General features: G+C 42.6%; 1 protein-coding gene across 3 annotated transcripts in view; it reads right to left on the bottom strand.

The window, feature by feature from the left end:
• The window catches only part of Ctso (cathepsin O), a 23560-nt gene that overhangs the window by 3412 nt on the left and 1307 nt on the right, over window positions 1–18841 (bottom strand). Inside the window, exons 2-7 of one of the 3 annotated variants that reach the window (XM_005400946.2) lie at window positions 8441–8549; window positions 7719–7858; window positions 4676–4843; window positions 3473–3594; window positions 1174–1337; window positions 300–479 (exon numbers count right to left, since the gene is read on the bottom strand). In XM_005400946.2, coding sequence (XP_005401003.1) covers window positions 300–479; window positions 1174–1337; window positions 3473–3594; window positions 4676–4843; window positions 7719–7858; window positions 8441–8549 — 883 coding nt within the window. The remainder of the gene's footprint in view (window positions 1–299; window positions 480–1173; window positions 1338–3472; window positions 3595–4675; window positions 4844–7718; window positions 7859–8440; window positions 8550–18841) is intronic. The other 2 variants (XM_005400947.2, XM_013522905.1) reach the window with 2 other exon arrangements.

Genomic DNA, 18841 nt, shown 5'->3' with positions numbered 1-18841 from the left:
AGAGAGAGAGAGAGAGAGAGAGAGAGAGAGAGAGAGAAAGTGCTTCATCTTTATAGAGAAGACTTCCCAGAAATAATGCACTACTCTTTGGTATATGTGTTCATGGATCTCATTGGCCAGAACATAGGCATATGGCTAAGTGTAGCCTAAAGAAAGACAGGAAATAGTTTTATAGATGGCTGATAAAATATCTACTTAGAATAAGAAATTCTTTCAATAATGAATTATCTGTAGATATATTTATAGTCAAAGAATCTTCCTCGATAGCGTGGAGTCTGAAGAAGAAACGCATGCCTCACCGCAGGTGTTGTTTCTCATTTTCACATAGGCGTAGCCCTCCGCGCCCCACGAGCTTCCCCAGGAGTTGCGCACGATCCAGTAGGGAGTGCTTCCTGAAAGACACAAGGAGGTGCAAACCCGCGCAACTTGGGGGCACACAGCTTCTGGTCTCAAATTGGGTTTCTGCAGGTCCAATAGCTCTGAGAAGATGATGCACATAATGTCTGGCTATGTGTGTATATATATATATTATATATATATGATTTTACTTATATATATCATTATATAAATGCATGGTAAATTGACAAATGTAGTAACATAATAGCTGACCTTTACGTTATACAGATTATCTTTATCAGTATGAACAAACTAGCTAAGGACACGTGGGCTGGATTAGTGTCACACTCTAATCATGAGACACATGTTTGAATTCATTTTGCTCAATTGAGAGACTGAATAAAATGAAAGCAAACACACAAGCCTAGGAAATTTGAGGAAAGGAACATGAAGAATTATTGCACATGTAATTAATAAGCACTTATTACACATGTAAATTAATAAGCACTTCTTTTTTCCCCACAATTACTCTAAGTATTCCACATAGAGACCACATAGCCCTTCAATGCAATTTCACTGTCTGGGTCAGGGTTCCGGTCAGTGGGAGAGGGCTTTTCTGCCACGTATGAAGCCCATGTTCCGTTCTTGGCACAGGAAACAAAAGGCACCCTGGAGACACGCGGATAGGCAGAATGCAGCAAGGTGCTGGACGCGCACTGGAATATCGCTGACAAGTTGGTGCCTGGACACAGCAGACCAAATTCCAGCACCCTAGAGTTGACCATGATTGGACAGTGCTCAGCCTGGAAGCAGAGGCTGTGGCTGGTCAGCACCCACCTGTTTGATCGAAGCCAGTGACGAGCACCGCGTGGTTGGCTTTCCCGCTGGAGCAGTGGTGCTGGATGACGCCCCCCAGGTAATCCTGCCAGCTCACCGCGTCCACTATCACCACCAAGGGGCCGGACAGCAGAAGGGCTTGCGCCATCGCATCCTCTTGGTCACTGCAAAAGAGGAAATCCTTGGGGAAGGAATTCAGCTGGCATGGCAAAAACAAAAATTATCTTTTAAATCTGTGTATGATTAGAAGTAGGTTTGGTTTCAGTTAGAAAAGGCCTAAATGACAGAGGCTCAAAAAATATCTAGAGGGCCAGGGAAATAGCTCAGTGGCACAGTGCCTGCCTGGCAAGCTCAAGGTCGTGAGTTCAATTCCCGGCAAAAAAAAGAAGTCTAGGAATCTGGGAATTTTGTATTTGAAAACTGTACGTGGATCCAAGATACCAGAAATCTAGACTGAGTCCTTTTCTTTTTCTTTTCTTTTCTTTCTCAAGATCTCCTAGGCCAAAAAGGCTGCAGGGGTCTGAGACATTTAACACCTACTTCTGACAGCAGGGAAAGGAAAGGGGAAGACTTCCCAGGAGTAATACACCCCTGTTCTGTGTATGTGTGCGTGGATCTCATTGGCCAGAATGTAGGCTTATGGCTATGTTTGCTATAAAGGAAGATAGGAAAGGGTTTTATAGTTGGATGGCAAAGTACTTAACATATAAAGAATTCTTTAATAGTGAAAGTATACAGACTAGATATTTAGAATTACTTTCTCATCTATGCCACACCCTGTTAGAATCAAGAGACGGACAAATTTACGTTAGTGAATACAGAAACTATAGGGGAGAGTTACCCAAAAGTAGTGAATACAGTTACACAAAAGAGGGAACACCTTAAAAAGCAAAGGAGAAACGTGAAGGGGTCAGCAGCACTGCAGGTGTTAGGTGACCAAAACTACAAAAACACAATGATTGCTTTTACAATTAGTATGGAATCTACTGGCAAAAATCTTCTGTTGCACAACACTTGGCCTTTATCGATCTTGAAAGTATGTGATTAAACCATTATTTACATTTTTCAAAGGTCAACTTCATGGGTGAAGGACACTGAAAACAAGTTACTGATAGCTCAGGCCATTAAGAGAGCATTTGGGAGTTTATTGCTTCAGCAAGCTATGGTGGATTAGAGGCCTGAAAGAGTAAATAATCATGCCCAGCTGGAGAGGAGTTTCCAGCAAGGAGAGATTTTATCCACGGATGAGGAAAATCCAGATTGCACAACAGTGGCGTTTATTAGAACAGGAACTCTGCATTCATTTTACATACAATCATGTAACCTATGAACTTGAAGTTTGCTTCTGAGAGGCCTATGAGCAGAAACTTGTCAGTTTTGCTCTACTTCTTGGCATTCGTTATACCAAAACATGCAAATTTATAAAACTTTTCAAAAGCATAATGATAGAATGTGAGCTTTGATTTTCCTCAAATCTGGGTCCAGTTGCCAGCTGTACACTATATTCTTCCCTCTAACCACGCAGAATCAGCATCGACATAAAATTACATAGTTTTGCTGGAAGCTCTGTAACATGTGTGTGATGGGTTATAGTCTATCCTTGCAATAAACTTTTTATTTATGTCATTTAAAAGTGATTCTGTTCAGCAAAGCTTTGAGTGTATAATGTGGAACTCATTCTTCAAGTTCTTTTAATATTTTTTATTAAAATGTGAAATATATGATAAACTCCGTATTAACCAGCAGAGTTCTCCTCACTTAATTCAGAGAACAAAAAGTGCAAACACATCACATTAATGACCCGGTTACAGGGATGCCATGACAGAAGCACGAGGGCTGAGAGGGGAAATATTAATATTAATCTGCACAGCTGAGATCTGCCAAAGACACAAACACCTGTCACCACAAAATGCAAAACTGTCATTATGTGCTTGTAAAAGAATCAAATTGAACATGAGGAAAAGAAAAGAATAAACAAGAGAGAGCAGGAGATGTAAAAAGAGTTAAGATGAGTCAGGTGTGTAAATATTATATATTGTGAACACATACAAAAACAACCGAAGGGGATTGAGGGATGGAGCGGGACGAAGGGAAGCAAAAGGGAACGAGACAAGGAACCCAGTCATGTTCTGCGCATGTGCCAATTCCCCGCAAGGAAGGTGAACGTCATGAGCTGCAAACATGCGCTAATGGAAAAGAAGAAATGCTTTAAAAAAGAGTATGATGAAGCCTTCAATCAGATTTTCATTCTGAATAGTCACCACATCATAAATTAAGAATATCAACAGAAGATACTTACCTGAAGTCATATGCAACATAATCTCGGATTGAAAATCCGGGCTGTGAGCTGGAAAAGTAACGACACAGGCCATTCTGTGCTTTAAATGGGTATTCCGAGTCTCTCACCAGTTTTACTCGTGTCTGAAAGAAAGTCACCCAAAGTGTTCATGTGTCAGTTGTTTTAAGAATCAGATAGAGTTTACTTCAGCATGGCAACATAGGTTCAACTTCACCACACCACCACTGAGGTGCTTGCTGTAGGCGTCCTCGACAACCAGAATGAACACATTTCTTCCTGGCTTGCTCCTATTTCTTTTAGGCCAGTTTTCCCCAAACTCCCATCCCTTGGCTGAGTTCCTGGTGGGGAACCTTCCTCCAGTGGTGTCCCTGGAGTGAGCAGGCCTTGAGACCAGCGCAGTGGTTCAGACTCAGATGAGACCGAGGCGGCGCCTTCTTCATACCCCTTCCCCTAGGCCATCCAGCCAGCACCTGTCACATATTTGACAGTTCTCTGTACAGAATCCTTCCCTTCTGGATCCCCGGCTTATTCGAATGGAGAGGACACACAGTTTATCATGGCTCATTGTGTGTACAGAGCGGCTTCTGATTCAAAATGCAGCGAGTGTACAATGGACGGTTCGGGGAATTCTGGCTTGGTGAAGTTTTATAAAACCACAACAGTACCCTCGCTGCATGCTTTCATGCAGTAGAGCGGGGATGAAAACAAATGTCAGAACACTTCAGGGCACCGGCAAAGCCCTAACAAGAAGCACAGTTCTGCCGGCAACTGACTCGGCACTGCTACTGCAGTGCTCAGTTCTCACTTCTTCATCTAGAAAAAGAGTCATGGGTAGACGACCTCTAATGTGTGCTTTCAACTTGACATTCGGAAGTTCTACGGAAATGGGTACTAACACTCTCATTTTTGTGGGACATTATGTATATGTATCTGCAAAAAAAGAATTACCCTTCAAGGAGGGTTAACAATCAAAATATCTTTCTGAAAACAGGTTTCAGGTAACTTTTGTTACTCTTTGACAGCTTGATAGTTAATTTGCCTGGAAGCAATTAATTATTAAATCTTGTGATTAATTGAGTAACGCTTTGGTCATCTAAATGTCTGAAGGCGGGAACATGTTTAATCTGAGGAGTAATTGGAATTTTGTGCGCAGAGCAACAGGAAAAGAGGAAGTCAGGAGTCCAAAGGCTGAGAGCTGGTTACCTTGTTCAGCCAGCTCAAAGCACTGAGAGGTGAACCTCCATTGCACCCGAAATTGTTATAGGAGCAGTCGATGACCTGCTGGGCACTTAGGTCTTCCAAAGGCTCCCCCCGAATGGCCCACGCAGACTCCACCGCACCCACCACACTGAACGCCCAGCATCCGCCGCACTGTGCCAAGGAGAGAAGGTGTGGTGTGGATTACCAAGCAGCGTTATGAAGTTCAACAGAATTTCCAGAGTCTGGAAATCTACAAAGTATATACACCTATCCTCTAGCTTTTCAAGTTCAACTCAAAAAGAAAACAATTCTCTTTTGAACATCAAGATCTGAGTGTTACTTAAAGATAAATTAGTAATATTGCTACTGTACATTAAATATTATAAGATATACTGGGTTATCAGAGATTATGAAAACACTTGGAATAACCAATGGTCTCTAAAGGTCTGGGCTCTCTGAGCACCTAACTTGTGGAAATGTTGCAGAAAAACCAATATCAAACCAAATGGAAGGGGCTGGGGATACAGCTCAGTGGCACAAGCGCCTACTTGGCAAGCATGAGGTCCAGCGTTTGATTCCCAGTACCAAAACAAAAAACAAAAAACAAAAAAAACAAATGGAAGACTCTACAGTGAGGAATTAGAAGGCAACTTTTATCATGCTAGTGGGCTGATGGGAACCAGCTTGAAATCATCAGCCCAGAGTCCGGTTTGAGTTTAGTTTAAATACAGTTTGCAAGCGGAAAGCACAAAGCTGATAGCAGGTTATTACAGGATTGGTGACATGGAATACAAGAATTCTGTCATATGTTGGCAGGCAGAGTTGTTTTATTTATTTATTTAGTTTTTGGTTTTTCTCTGGTACCGGGAACCAAACTCATGACCTTGCGCTTGCCAGGCAGGTGCTTTGCTGCTGAGCTAAATCCCCAGCCCCTTGGGCAGAGTTGTTTTAAACGGGTTTACTTAAAAGGAATTGTTTGTCAGTAGCCAGGAACGTTCTGAGAGGGAGGCGGTCTGAGAAGAGTAGGTAGAATTGAAAGTGTGCTTGATTGGGCCAGTGTGTTCTGGGCACAAAGTATAGAGTCTTTGAAGCAAGCCGAAACAAAGCTACACATGCACATATTTTAAGGTGAAAAACACAGAGACTACAGCTGGATGTGGTCAAGCCGACCTGGCCGGCTGTACGGAAGAGGCAGCTGGATGCAGACCGCCAGAGCCCACTGAGCCTAACTGTGTGACAGGCAGAATGAGCATAGTCACAGGCTATTAACTGATTTTTAACTTTTGCTATAAAGCGAGTATAAGTTTGCTATTTTATAAGTTTGCCCTGACGTTGCCAGCAGCTCTTTTCCTGGAGACTGTGTCCTTGAGCTCCACCCCACCCTTCAGTCCTTTCTTCTGTCACTCTCTGATTTTACAGTCCCACCTGCGAGGTCAGGTGAGTCGGGACAGTGACGAAGATGTGTGTGTGCTCGCTATTTGACAGAAATAGGTGCAGCATGAGTTGCTGCGTTATCAATGTACAGGCAGGCAAATACCGCGCATGCGTGTCCTGGGGCCTTTGACTCCTACCAGATAAAGTGATGTTGGTCATTTCTCAAATTCTTGCCCACCGTGGATGTATGTGTTCGCTTTTAGTTAACAAAGATGATCAAAAAAATAAAAGGCTGATAGAGAAAGGGAGGAGACAGGAGAATGGAATTAGGGATGTCGGATTCTGAGATATGCCTTTGGTCAAGTCACAGGAGAAACTCCTGCTAAAATATCCTTCAATATAGTCCTTTTCTAATGATTCCCTTTAACCTGATGTAGATGCTTCTTGGAGGAACTGGCTGGGTGGCTAATTCACAACCTACTGTGAATTCAGTAATAAAGCAAATGATTTGATGGTAAAATTTAATGCACAACTATAAACACTGACTGTGATCGCCAGAAAAGATCGTTCTCACTGGATAAAGACTGAGCAACTGACAGGTGTAAAACACGTTCCATCCAAGGGAAGGCTGAAGGACCCGCTGAGGTGTCCCTGTGCACAACCTGAAGCAAAGGGAGAGGACCCCGCTGTTCTTGCTGTTTGTCTCTCCCTCTGCGTACGGTGGGCTGCAGATGGGTAGGCACTACAACGAGGCACACACTCACACGCCGAGAGGCATCTGGCAGCTAGCTGGGTCCCTGTGTGGTCACAGCCACACTCATTCACATCCGGCATTGTCACTTTCTTTCTGATCTCACACGGCCCTCCCTCCATCAATCACAATAATCCACAAGCCGCAGATCTTCCCTCTCTTACTTCTGCAAGCACATACTGCATCTTTTCCAGGATAAATTATTGCTCTTCTTACTGCAGTGCTTATATATTACTTAATCATTCAAACACCTGTACAGTTGTGCTACCATGCGTATGAATTTCCCATCAGCTTTTAAGAGGTATCACTGTGATTTTAAACACTGCTATCTAAGCTGACTTCTTCCATAACTCTGTCACTGCACAGATGATGTTTTCAGCAATGTATATGTCATCTTATGCTTGAACTGATTATACTTTGAAGAACCACAGGTTGAACAGGGAATAAATGATGCCACAGGGAGTGAGGGGTGGGTGGTTTTCTGATGGAGCTCAGAGTGAAGCTGAGAACTTAGAAGATCTGGCTCTTGGGTGAATATATTTAGCCTCCCCTTACCTTTCTAGTTGATTTTCCCTTTGAGTGACTTAAGTAGTTAGTGGTCATGTTCCCCTTTTCTGGCTTGCCACCTGCTACCTGGTATCTTTGCTACAGTGACTGGGAGGCATCTCTGAGGGAGTGTACTGGCAGAAATGGCAGCTAATGAGTGGACAAACCAAGGCAGGTTCATTTTCTGAGAAAAAAGTCAGGATTTCACATCTGCCTGTCACGCCTCAAAGATCCTCCCTTTCTTGGCATTTTTGAACGATTGAGTTGTGCTTTTACCTAGAAAATAATGATGGGTTTTCTTGCAAGTTTGGTTGAACTTGACCTCAGAAGTGCTTTCCAATTCTTCACAAAAGACAGAAGGGACCTGAGACTTACCGTCTGCTGATTTCTCACTTGTGTCACGACATGCTTCTCCCTCCAGTCAAATCTTAATGGCAAAGATGTGCTGGGAATGGAAGTCCGCACTTCTGCTGAGTATCGGGGGGCCCTGGAAGGTTTGCTTCTTAAATAAATGGCTGAGTAAAAGAGGAAATGAAAAGACAGTCCACAGTGTGTTATAAGGAAGGCCCTTGGTATCCATCTATCTGGATCAATGTTTTAAGTGAAAATAGAAGCTTTCTGGTAAATCTGATGTTTGAAATTTTCCTCTGTGCTTTTCCTATAACACGAAATGCATTCAGCTGAAAGCTACAAAAGAAAATCCCTACAATAAGGTTGAAGCGGACATACAAAATGACTTGTTTGACAGAATCAGGTCAGTAATCAAAAATGAGCATAACTGATATTTCTCTCATCACAATAGCAATAGTGCTATGAAACTGCAGAGATACTGAGACCAGCTTTCCTTATAGCTGCACGAGCACGTATACAATTACAATGTTTAGTTCTTAAGTAATCATTAGTACAGCAGGACCATAAATACACTTTTCTTAAAATTAGGACATGGTATGTGCTTGATACATACTAGTCGATAAGCATTTAATAAACATCCACTATTAAATCTAATTTGCCAGATTTACGGTGAAACGATTCCTCAAAAATTAAGCAGAGAACTGTAAATGAGGAAATGTGCAAATAATAGTACTTTCAGACCATACCTTTAAACTCTTCAGGAAACAAATAAGAAAATTGATTTATTCCATAAAAAGCAGTGGAGTTTTCATGAGGAAACAAAGAATTCAAGTATTGATGTCTCTTAAGACTTTCCTAAAACAGAAACAAAGAATGATTCTATATAGACCATGTAAACTTGCCAAAGCAATCTATGTATGACTAACTTGCGGTTGTCCTTCGGGGGCAAAGTATAAAGGTTGATTTCCTGCAGGTTAGTGTAAGACATCATATCATATTTATAAACACTTCCTATTGAAAACCACTGTGTATTTATATTTTTAAAGGCTGAGCAAGAGTCCTATCCATTTGTATTCTCTTCACCATGCATGTTGAGAGTAGTACATATGCGTTGTTATAGTGTCAACAAAGTGGGAATGAATTGCAGGTAAGCTGTGGATACTAGTGGCTGATTATCTCTCACAGACAAGCACTCATGTGATTAAACAGTTATGATTATGGGAAATCATCTTCCTCATCTTTGTTCTCCCAGCACTGAGCAATGAGGCATTCAGAAAGGACTGAACGGGTCTAACTCTATGAAACCTTTATAGACAGCTGTAGCTCCTTTGGACCGAAAGCTTTCAGGAAAGGGATGCAATTCGAGAAATCTTCCAGGAAGACAGCTTAGCTTTTCTGTCTGGAGGGAAAAATGTGCCCATCATTTATCGATTTCTAAACTCTGAATTTTGTTACAATTTATTTTAGGTTTGTCTTTTCTATAAGGTTATTTAGTTTCCTAAATCATACAGGTTAATGAAAGTTCAGAATATTTTCATTTGGTAAGTTTCCAATTCCAGTTCTTTCACACATTGTTTTATATACTTATGTGTTTATTGTCTGTGTGTCTCAAAAATCAAGATGAAAAATGCGGGCAGGTTTACCAATTTTAGTCATCACTGTGTTACCACCCTGAGCACACCCACAATAGCTCCTCAAGGACTGTTTGCCATTTAACAATTAGGCCAATGACATTTCCAAGAGTCATGCCCTTCATAGCTATAAACTGTTTATTTTTAACTAAACAATTACTCGTAGATGCCATGATCTTTCCCCCCTCTTTATTGAGCATTCCTAGAAGAATTGCTTATCCATAAACTAATAAAATTTCAAATTTCAGGTTTTTCAACTCTTGGTGAAGCAGGGCTTTGAAAACAATCTGGATATATTCATATAAAAATAAAACTAAAATACAAGGCATTCTTTCTATGGCAAGTGACACACATCAATCAGACGTTGCTAACCGCTGAAGAATTCACAGTAATAATTCATCCCCTAAGTGCCGACTGACCACTGCTTCTGGAGCTTCAGGAGTCAGGGAAGGCGCTGAGAGCACAGGCCGTGAACCGTGTGCGGCAGCCCACAGGTGCACCTCACAGAACTCCATGTTTCTTGAGCCTGCTATTACGGCCACTGGCAGGACTGTCACCACCACACACAGAGAAGCCAGGGCCCCCTACCTGCCCCTTGTTAATGACAGAGGCTGGTGACTGGAGGAGACCCGGGCTGTCCTGACGGCTCAGTTTTGATGCATGATTCCCTACTGGTCTCACCCACCTTGCAAGCCTCCCTGCACTGCACAGTAGAATAGGAAGCTTTTCCCCACCTTTCATCCTCCTTCACTCAGGTTCAGGGCTACCTTGTTGTGGAACAGCCCCCAGTCCCTTGCTCACCCCTCACAGGCACCACTCCTATGATCTAAAAAGGAGGGGAGAAAAAACTCCAATGACTAATGTCAAAAATGAAAGAAGGACCACAACTACACACGCTTCAGGCGTCAGTGTTCCAGTCTATCAAGAACTTGACGTCAACAAATTTGACAACCTGAATGAAACTGACAAATTTCCTGAAAAACACAGATTGCCAAAGGTAAAAGTGAGAGTGATGGGAAACTGGAGCAGCCTTTTATCAACTAAAGGCATTAAAACTGTAATTGAAAATCGACCCACAAAGAAAACTCCAAGCCAAGATGGTTCAATGGTGAATTCTACACAAGCAAGAAAGAAATATCACCAATCTAATGGAAAATGAAAGGCAAGGGATACTTTGCAACTGAAACAAGACCAATGTTACCCTGATTCTTGATTTATAAACATTTCTAAATGAATACATTTATCAAAGTATTTAAGAGTTGGATGCTGAAATCTACAAAATATTACAAATGACATTGACAGAATTCACGATTAATGGTGATCTATGCCGTTCATAGTGTGGGAAACTTAATATTGATTGTAGAAGCGATCTTTCCCAAATTGATCTAGAGATTCAATGTCATCCTAATTGAAATTTTAATTTATTTTTTGAAGAAATCAATAATTTGACAAGGTCATTTACAATTTGATGTCAAAGGAGAAATAATGTCAAAATCGATAGTGTTACCTACAAGAAGCACCTGTTTACCTCAAAAACTACAAAGAAGAATTGGAAAATAAACAACTCTAATCAAACTGTAACTAGTTAATAATGCTACAATTCAAAGAGCTCTTTCAATGACTATAAAGAAAATGAAATACTAATTAAAATTAGTAAACACTGACTAATCTTACATTATCAAAGTTAGCAAAAACACTTGATTAATAAATATATGGTTTCTCCGTGCCAGCACAAAGTGACAGTATCTGAATTAAGAATAGCATGTTCTTGTCACTATGACTTCCATGTATTGTATATACGTCTTTCAGCAAGATGGCAATGTGGAACCACAGTACCACACACACACACACACACACACACACATACACACACACTCACACACACACAGTAGAATACCCCTTTCAGTGTCCTCAAAATTGCACAAATTCTTTGACCAAGAAAACTTAATTCTAGAATTTTACTTGATTATCACATTTTGTTGATGCTGGGGATTGAACCCAGGTCCTCCTGAATGCTAGGCAAGCATTCTCCCCCTGAGCTGCAAGCCTGGCCTACAATTTCCTTTTAGACTCATGAGTGTGGGCACTGAGACAGCTCGAGGCATGCAGTAGGTGCATTTGTGAGTTTGTATAAATGCGTGGTTGTTTAACAGCACTCTCTCAGCTCAGTTACAGAGCTAACACATGTATATCTTTCTAGATAATTTTTGTAATCTTATGAGAAAAACAAAATTTTTGTCAATGAGTTATGAAATTCCGAGTATTAAAGTTAAAATGTTTAGAAACTAAACATATTTATGCATCATCATGTTCTTGGTCAGGTCCAAAAGACCTCTCTTGATTGTACTGCCTTAGGAACATCACTTGGTCATCCAAACTTTAGTCATTCTGCTACTGAAGTAGCTACAAATGCCAATTTTTAATGAAAAATGCATACATTATGGCTTTATGTTTAATATCCATTCTCTGATTTTCACGATGACCCCAGGAACAGTTTCCTGCTTTCGGTCTTACGCATTTGAAGAGACAAACCTCCCCCCCTGCACACATACTCTCATTTGTGGCTTTCTACAGTTCTTCAGCCTACGTTTGCAGTGCAGGTATCTCAGGAGTGTGGAAATGCTGCTCTCTGCCTCCTGTTCAATCAGAGGCCACCTTCTAAAAGAAGTTCATTGTCACTCTCGAGTGCCATGCCAGCGCAAGGACTCCTGCCATCCCTAACTCTCCACCACCCATGGCCAGGATATCAGTGTTCACTTCTTGGCAAGAGTAAACTACAGTACCCAAAGCACTGGGTTTCACCCTATTCTCCATTATCCCCTCACCCTTCCTCTGACTCTATAAGACCACGAGTAGCACCAAAAGTGCTTCCCTGGAGAGTTCTGAACAAAGCACAAATCCCTTACACCTTTCAGGATGGCTTCCTCTAATCTCTAAATTTGCAACAAACTTACTATTGCTGTGCAATCTTTTGCTGGTACACGTTTGCGGTGCACTTAGGGTCGGGGACCGCCGTGTGCATCACACACTCCCATTCTTCCCTTCACCCCCAAAGACTCTTGCTGTGAAATCTCCATCTATGCACTCGACTACTTTGAACTTAAAGATTGAATAAGGGAGTATTTGGAGAACACTGCAGTGGCTGGAAGAATAGATTCTCAGTTTAAATATTTTCATGTTCTAGCTTCTATTTCGTTTAAACATAGAACATTTGGTTATAGTAAATGTCCTTCAAATATAACATTTCAGGTTCACTTGGGTTAAAGTGGACCAAATATTTCTCAGGGTGTTTGAAGTGAGGACTCATTATCTATTTAAAGCTATATGCTTAATTAAAAATCACTCCAGTATATCCAAAAATTGTTTTTCTATTTTCTATAATAGTAGAACACATATCAAGCCCACCTAACATAAGTTTCCTATTATTAAAATTTAAATTTTTAAATTTAAATTTTAAAATTTCATTTCTTGAGTGATCTATTGGCTGACTTGGATTCTGACTGTAAAAGCAGGTTTCACAGAAACCTCACACTGTAGATCTACATTAGGCTCCTGGGTCTCATGATATTACCGGTCTCTGGCATAGCATCATCATAGATGAAGGACTGATCATTTTGTTCCTAAGCCAGTAGAGGACATAATGGGGAGCAACTACAGAGTAGCTGTCCCTAAAGCCATAAACAGGAAATCTAAGTTTTAAAACCTGTGTCTGTGCTGACTGAACTGGGCCATCTCGCACGCTAAGCCCTGCGCTCTGACATTAACCCTAACCCTGAGCCCGAGATCTGAACCTTTCATTTAAGAGAGATGTAAGGCTTCAAGAAATATATAAAAAGCTTTTTCACTAGTTGTTTTCAAAATGCAATAATCTGAAAATTAGATGGATCTTATGTGAGAAAAATTAAAGTTATAAATCAAAAGTCTTTGAACATATCTGGTGGAAAAAAACTACCTTCACCCTATTTATTTAATGAAATATGTTTAATTCACTGAGTTACCATGAGATTAAAAAGATTCCTGGGGAGAGGTATCAGAGGGTTGAAGAAACTTGAAGAAATTGTTCAATGATTATAATATAGGGAAAGGAAATTTCATAGACACTGAAAGATACTGTGCACCTTAAATTCCTCTAGTCAACATTCTACCTTAAGACCCTGACTCTATAAGATGCTGTCTACATTTATAGCGACTTCTAGGAGCTGGAACTTCTCAAAGTTCTTTCTGTGTGTGTGTGTGTGTGTGTGTGTGTGTTTGTGTGTACAAGTGTGTGAAGCATGTGTGTGATCACATTCTTAAAAGAAAATTTAACCGAGAGATAACCCTAAGTACTCTTTTCTGCATTCACTTGCTGGGTTAGGGTGTGTCATTAGGGATAGGAAATTCTTTCCCGACTGAAATCAGAAAGGAAGGGAAATGTTTTCTTCAAAGAAGACACAGCAAGGATTATTTCTATACAGCAACTATGAAAGATAACTACACTGATAGGGTTGGTCTCTTTTCTCATTGCTGGGAAAAAGCAATCGACACCCACGATTTAAAGAAGGAAGCAGTTGTTTTGGCTGTTTGAGAAGTTCGGGTCCACACAGAAAAGACAGGGCAGAAGGGACCGGGCAGAGGGAAGCTGCTCACGCCACGGCACCCAGGAAGCTCAGAGTGAAGGGAGGACTCTTGAGGGGTCAACTCCCCAATGCTAACCTTAACTCTGACCCTGACCCTAACCTCCCTAACACCAACACTAACACTAATACTAACACACATTAGCCTAGTCCTGACCTTAACCCTAAACAACCTTAAACCTAACCCTGCTAGGCGATGCCCCATGACTCATTCTGCCTTCAAAATAGATCCCACTGCCTATTAGCAAGTGGGCTATGAACCCCCATAATGCAGCCACCTCCGATAGCCTGGTTTAGGACGGCATGAGGCTATAGGAGACATCTAAACACAAACCAGAGCCCTGAGCCGGTCTGCTGGGGAGATTAGGCTGAAGTCTTAAAATTCTTCAGAAACCAACATTTTTCTCACGGGTTCACACAGCCTCTTATCCCATCTCAGGCATGTTAACGCCTGCAATTTTACGCATACTTCATGGGTAACAAGAGTCTGAGAAGCTGCTTTGAGTAGGATGTGCTAAGAGGAAAATGAGAAATGGTCATTTGAAAAAAATGAAAGAGGAGGCTGGTAGTGCGGGGCTCGAGGGTCTTTGTGTCCTGAATCCACCTAGGAGACAAACACCAGTGGGATCGTTCTCACGCACGGCCACCAAACAGGAAAGAAGGAAAAAATACATACACATAAGATCGCTAAGATAACTGTGCTACTAATTTCTATTATTTCACTGAAAGAACAGTTAGTGCTTCTATTGTTTGATCAAGCTTACATGCCTATATCTGGTGATCTGAGCTACTACTCTGAAGAGAACAATACGCAATATAACAACCACTGTTAATTTCCTGTCATCTTGTTTTGAAATTGTATACCTTTTTATTGCTTTTGTAATTCTCTTTAAAAGAAAGAATAAATCACACGGACTCTACTGTCTCTGGCCCAAATTACTGAGCCTTCATTTCTCTGAAAAGAAAGTCCCCATCTGCTAAATGTACTAAATACACAGTTGAAAGGGGTGGAGAGCTTGGTCAGTCCAATGGAAGTATTTCTTCCAAGGGCTTTATGTGCTTTACCTTAGCTCTGTAGGGAGTAATTGCTAACACCGCGCCCCCTTCACAGATGAGCAGCAAGGCAAAGACAAACGCTCGGCCTAAAGCCTTGCACTGGGCGTTAGGTGGAGGGGTGGATACTCAGCCGTACGGAGTCCACAGAAGGGGTACAAACGTGCAGGGAGTTTGTGTCTACTTTATTAACCAAGAAAGCAGTGGGCATTTGACATATCTCCCCACCGGTACTAGGTTTTCTCCTATTAATGATGATTATTTTGGACCATCAATTATGCAGTAGTGTATGTAATCCCTTATGAGAATTTCATGCAATACAAGGGTTAGGTTTTATACTGAAATTACTAATACTAGGGTAAAGTTTCACACTGAAATTACTAAAGAAGCATAAGGTAGTTTGTACAATCTCTTTTAATTTATTAAGAGGCAGAGCCCCTCACTATGTTGCTCAGATGGGCCTAAAAATCTTGGGCTGAAGTGGTCTTCCTGCCTCAGCCTCCTGAATCACTAAGATTCACCAAGCTTGGATTATAAAATCATTTCTTCACGCTTGGATTATAAAATCATTTCTTTCAGCTCTGTTTGACTTTTAACAGCCCTCGTTTATAGATTCTAAAGTTTGGAATAGGATAAATCATAAACTTTATCAGTATAAAATGTTCTCCTTGGGACTGCTTTAATATTTTTTGTTATTTTGGGGGGAGGTGGGTGTTAGGGTCTCACTACACAGTGCAGATAAGCCTTGAACTTGCTTATGTAGCCCAAGCTATCCTTGAACTCATGGTAGTCCTCCTGCCTCGGCCTCCTGAGTAATGGGATTACAGGAGTGTGCCACTATGTCCGGCTGGACTGGCTTAATTTTTGGAGACTCCAGTAAGTCCAGGAATGAACAAAGAAGTAAAATATTTATATACAGTGACTGCATTGCTGGGAATGTGGCGCAAGCTGGGGAGTCATAAACCTCAGACCAGCGGCTCCCGCCAGACAATGACATTGTCCTTACGTAGTCCAGTGGGCCGCATCCTGCATGCTGGTGCCACTGCAACAGGTGAAGCACGGTACTGACCACTCAACCACAAACCACCCTCCACTCTGCAGCTCAGTCCTGCCACTGGGCAAGAGCCCTGTATTAGGATAACAAAAAGTAGTCATAGGTTTACCTCTGTAAACGACTGCTTTACACTTTCTCAGACAAGAGCATTCTGTACATAGTATGCTGAAGATGGTGAAAAAATAATACACATGTATTTAACATGGAAAACAAAATGATAAGAAATACACAGTCAGTATCTGTATGTGGGTATGTGTGGGTGTGTGTGTGTATGTGAATCAGTTGTGGGAAACTAATTTTCTAGTGGAGCATCTATAATCTTCATTTACTAGAAAACAAGTTACAGTACAGTATTTAAATGTTATTTATTTATTAGACTGTAATTTCTTACAGGTCGGCAAATGTTTATTATTCTCAGAAACTCCAGGCCAGTTGTTATGCGTAGTAAATGTTAAAATACTGGATAAGTAGTTCATCAGACAGACAAATGACTGAATAAGTCTAATGTAAGATTTTAAATTTCTATTTCCTCTTAGGGAATGTATCCTTTAAATTAGAACACTTAGAAAAGGTCTGCTGACCAGCTTATCCAACATCAAACTCACCTCTGTCTCTTTGTGTTAGGTGGAAAGTCTGTTTTAAAGCATCCTCAGATACAGCTTATTTGGAGCAGCTGACCTGTTGTTGCAGGTCTGGGTAGAATGAGCAGACGTCTACGGCTGGTCAGAGTCATCCATTGTCCCCTCTGCAGCTGTGTCACCGTGGCCTCACCCTTGTCTGACCCCTGAAGCTAAGCAGGGCTCAGCCTCATTGCTACATGGATGGGAGAATCCAGAAGCCCTAGTTATGAGTGACTGTGCTATGATCACCAATGTGCCCCCACAGACATACGTCTAGATTATCGATAATCTAGTGAAGATGTAGCTTGCGTCATTCGGGCAAGCCTTCCAGAGGCAAAGCTCCTGAAGTTGTAAAACCTGTGTGTTGTCCTGGTGCCAACATTATTCTGTGGGAAACACATTGGCCTTCACTACAGCAGGGCAGATCCACGGCCCTGAAGGATGCGCTCTCTGGGAAAATAAGGATTGTAACTAACATTCCTTCATACCTAGGCTCTGAAACCAAGAAGCGGCCTGACCCAGCAGGGCGGGCTCCGAAGCACCCAGTCTCGGTGGCAGTTCCCTTCCTGTTCTGTGCCTGCAAGGCAGGTGACTCACGACTCCACGGTCATAACGGCTCATGAGAAAATGTCATGGTGCTGCCTAGCTTTCATGGAAACTCTGTTCTCAGGAGCTTTGAGAAGCACACAGTGGGTAGCATCAGTTAGATGTCCACTGCTGTGACAAAGCACCGGAGATGAACCAGGTTCAAGGAGGAAAGGTTGACTTTGGCTCACGGTTTCGGGCAGGTTGGCCCTGTGACTCCCGGCCTTGGCAGCACAGAGCATCACCGCTGGTGTGCATGGCAACGGGGAGAGATGGGGTGGGTTGCAATGCCCCTTTCACAGGCACCTGCGACACAACTGCCTCCTGCCAGGCCCAGGTCCAACACTTCCCCATATCACGCAGGGCTAGTGAGGCACGAGGGACACCCCAGGTGCCAGCCATGACCCAGCAATGACAACAAACTCCGTGGTTCGCTAAAACCCACGGCCACGATCAACAGTGTTACTGCACGGCGCTTTCTACACCTCGGGCTCCAGGGCCACCCGGTGAACGCTGTCCACATCACCGGCTAGGCCGACGCTGTGGGTGGACCAGTTTGCAAACACTGTTGTGAGACCTACTCCCTATTGCTTAAAGAACGCGAAAGGACAGCGCTTGTCCCTGAGGATCTGCCTAATTTTCCAGATTCTAATTTACAGGCTTTCCCAAACACTGCAGTGTGCTTTGCTCCCTATTTTACCTTTAAAGTTCAATTTTTAAAAAATGTACTCATTACGCAGCGCAAAGATTTTCTCTATTTTATACCTGATTTACCTGGTTGTACACAGCGGAGTCTCGATCAACTCATACGTTAACACACTTTTTGTAAAGATGAAATTTCTACTGCTGTGCTTGAATTTTAATTCTCACAAATCTTAACCTTTCCCACGAGGCTAGAAGAAGCCATCCAGACGCTCAAGAGAAACCTGGGAGCAACGTCCTCCTGTCTCCCTGGGTCCAGCCCTGTTCCGGAGTCCAGCCGGCCCGATGGACGCAGCACCGCCGCCCGGCGTCCGGGCTTTGAAGCCTGAGCGCTCCTCGTTCTGGGCACTGGCCTCGCCGCACTAACGCCCACTGACAGGAATGGCTGGCCAAACTTTCTGTCTTCCTCACCCGGGGTTTTACAAAATATACCCAGAATTTCAAACCTTCTCCACTCACAGGTCCGTCCTCCAGTCTGCACCCCTGGGTGTCTCAGGAGAGGAGGGGAACTCTTCAGACATTCACCTCCCTCGTGGCACCTTCAGAAGTTCAGCGTGAGTCACTGTGCCCTTTCTATTTCATACACTGAAATGTATTCACATAGACTTCACGTTTTCATCATCCATAACATTTACAGAAATAAACTGTATTTAAGCAGATGGACGACCGGCTTCCCTGCGCGGCCCGTCAGGCCTCAGAGGGGGTTTTGAGAAGAGCCTGTCTCTCTCCAGGCCCAGCTCCGACCCCACTGCGGGAGAACCGAGATCCACGGCTGCCATAGGAGAGGGTGGGCACCGAGCCTCCCACCGAGCCCTGGACGGTGACAGAAGCGGCAAGAAGGGGATGGCGGGGACAGGAGGGGACAACGGGGTCAGAGGGGGGCAGG

The sequence above is a fragment of the Chinchilla lanigera genome, unplaced genomic scaffold, assembly GCF_000276665.1.
Source record: "Chinchilla lanigera isolate Chin_1 unplaced genomic scaffold, ChiLan1.0 scaffold00070, whole genome shotgun sequence".
Classification (NCBI taxonomy): domain Eukaryota; kingdom Metazoa; phylum Chordata; class Mammalia; order Rodentia; family Chinchillidae; genus Chinchilla; species Chinchilla lanigera.
This window is presented reverse-complemented; position numbering and strand designations above follow the sequence as displayed.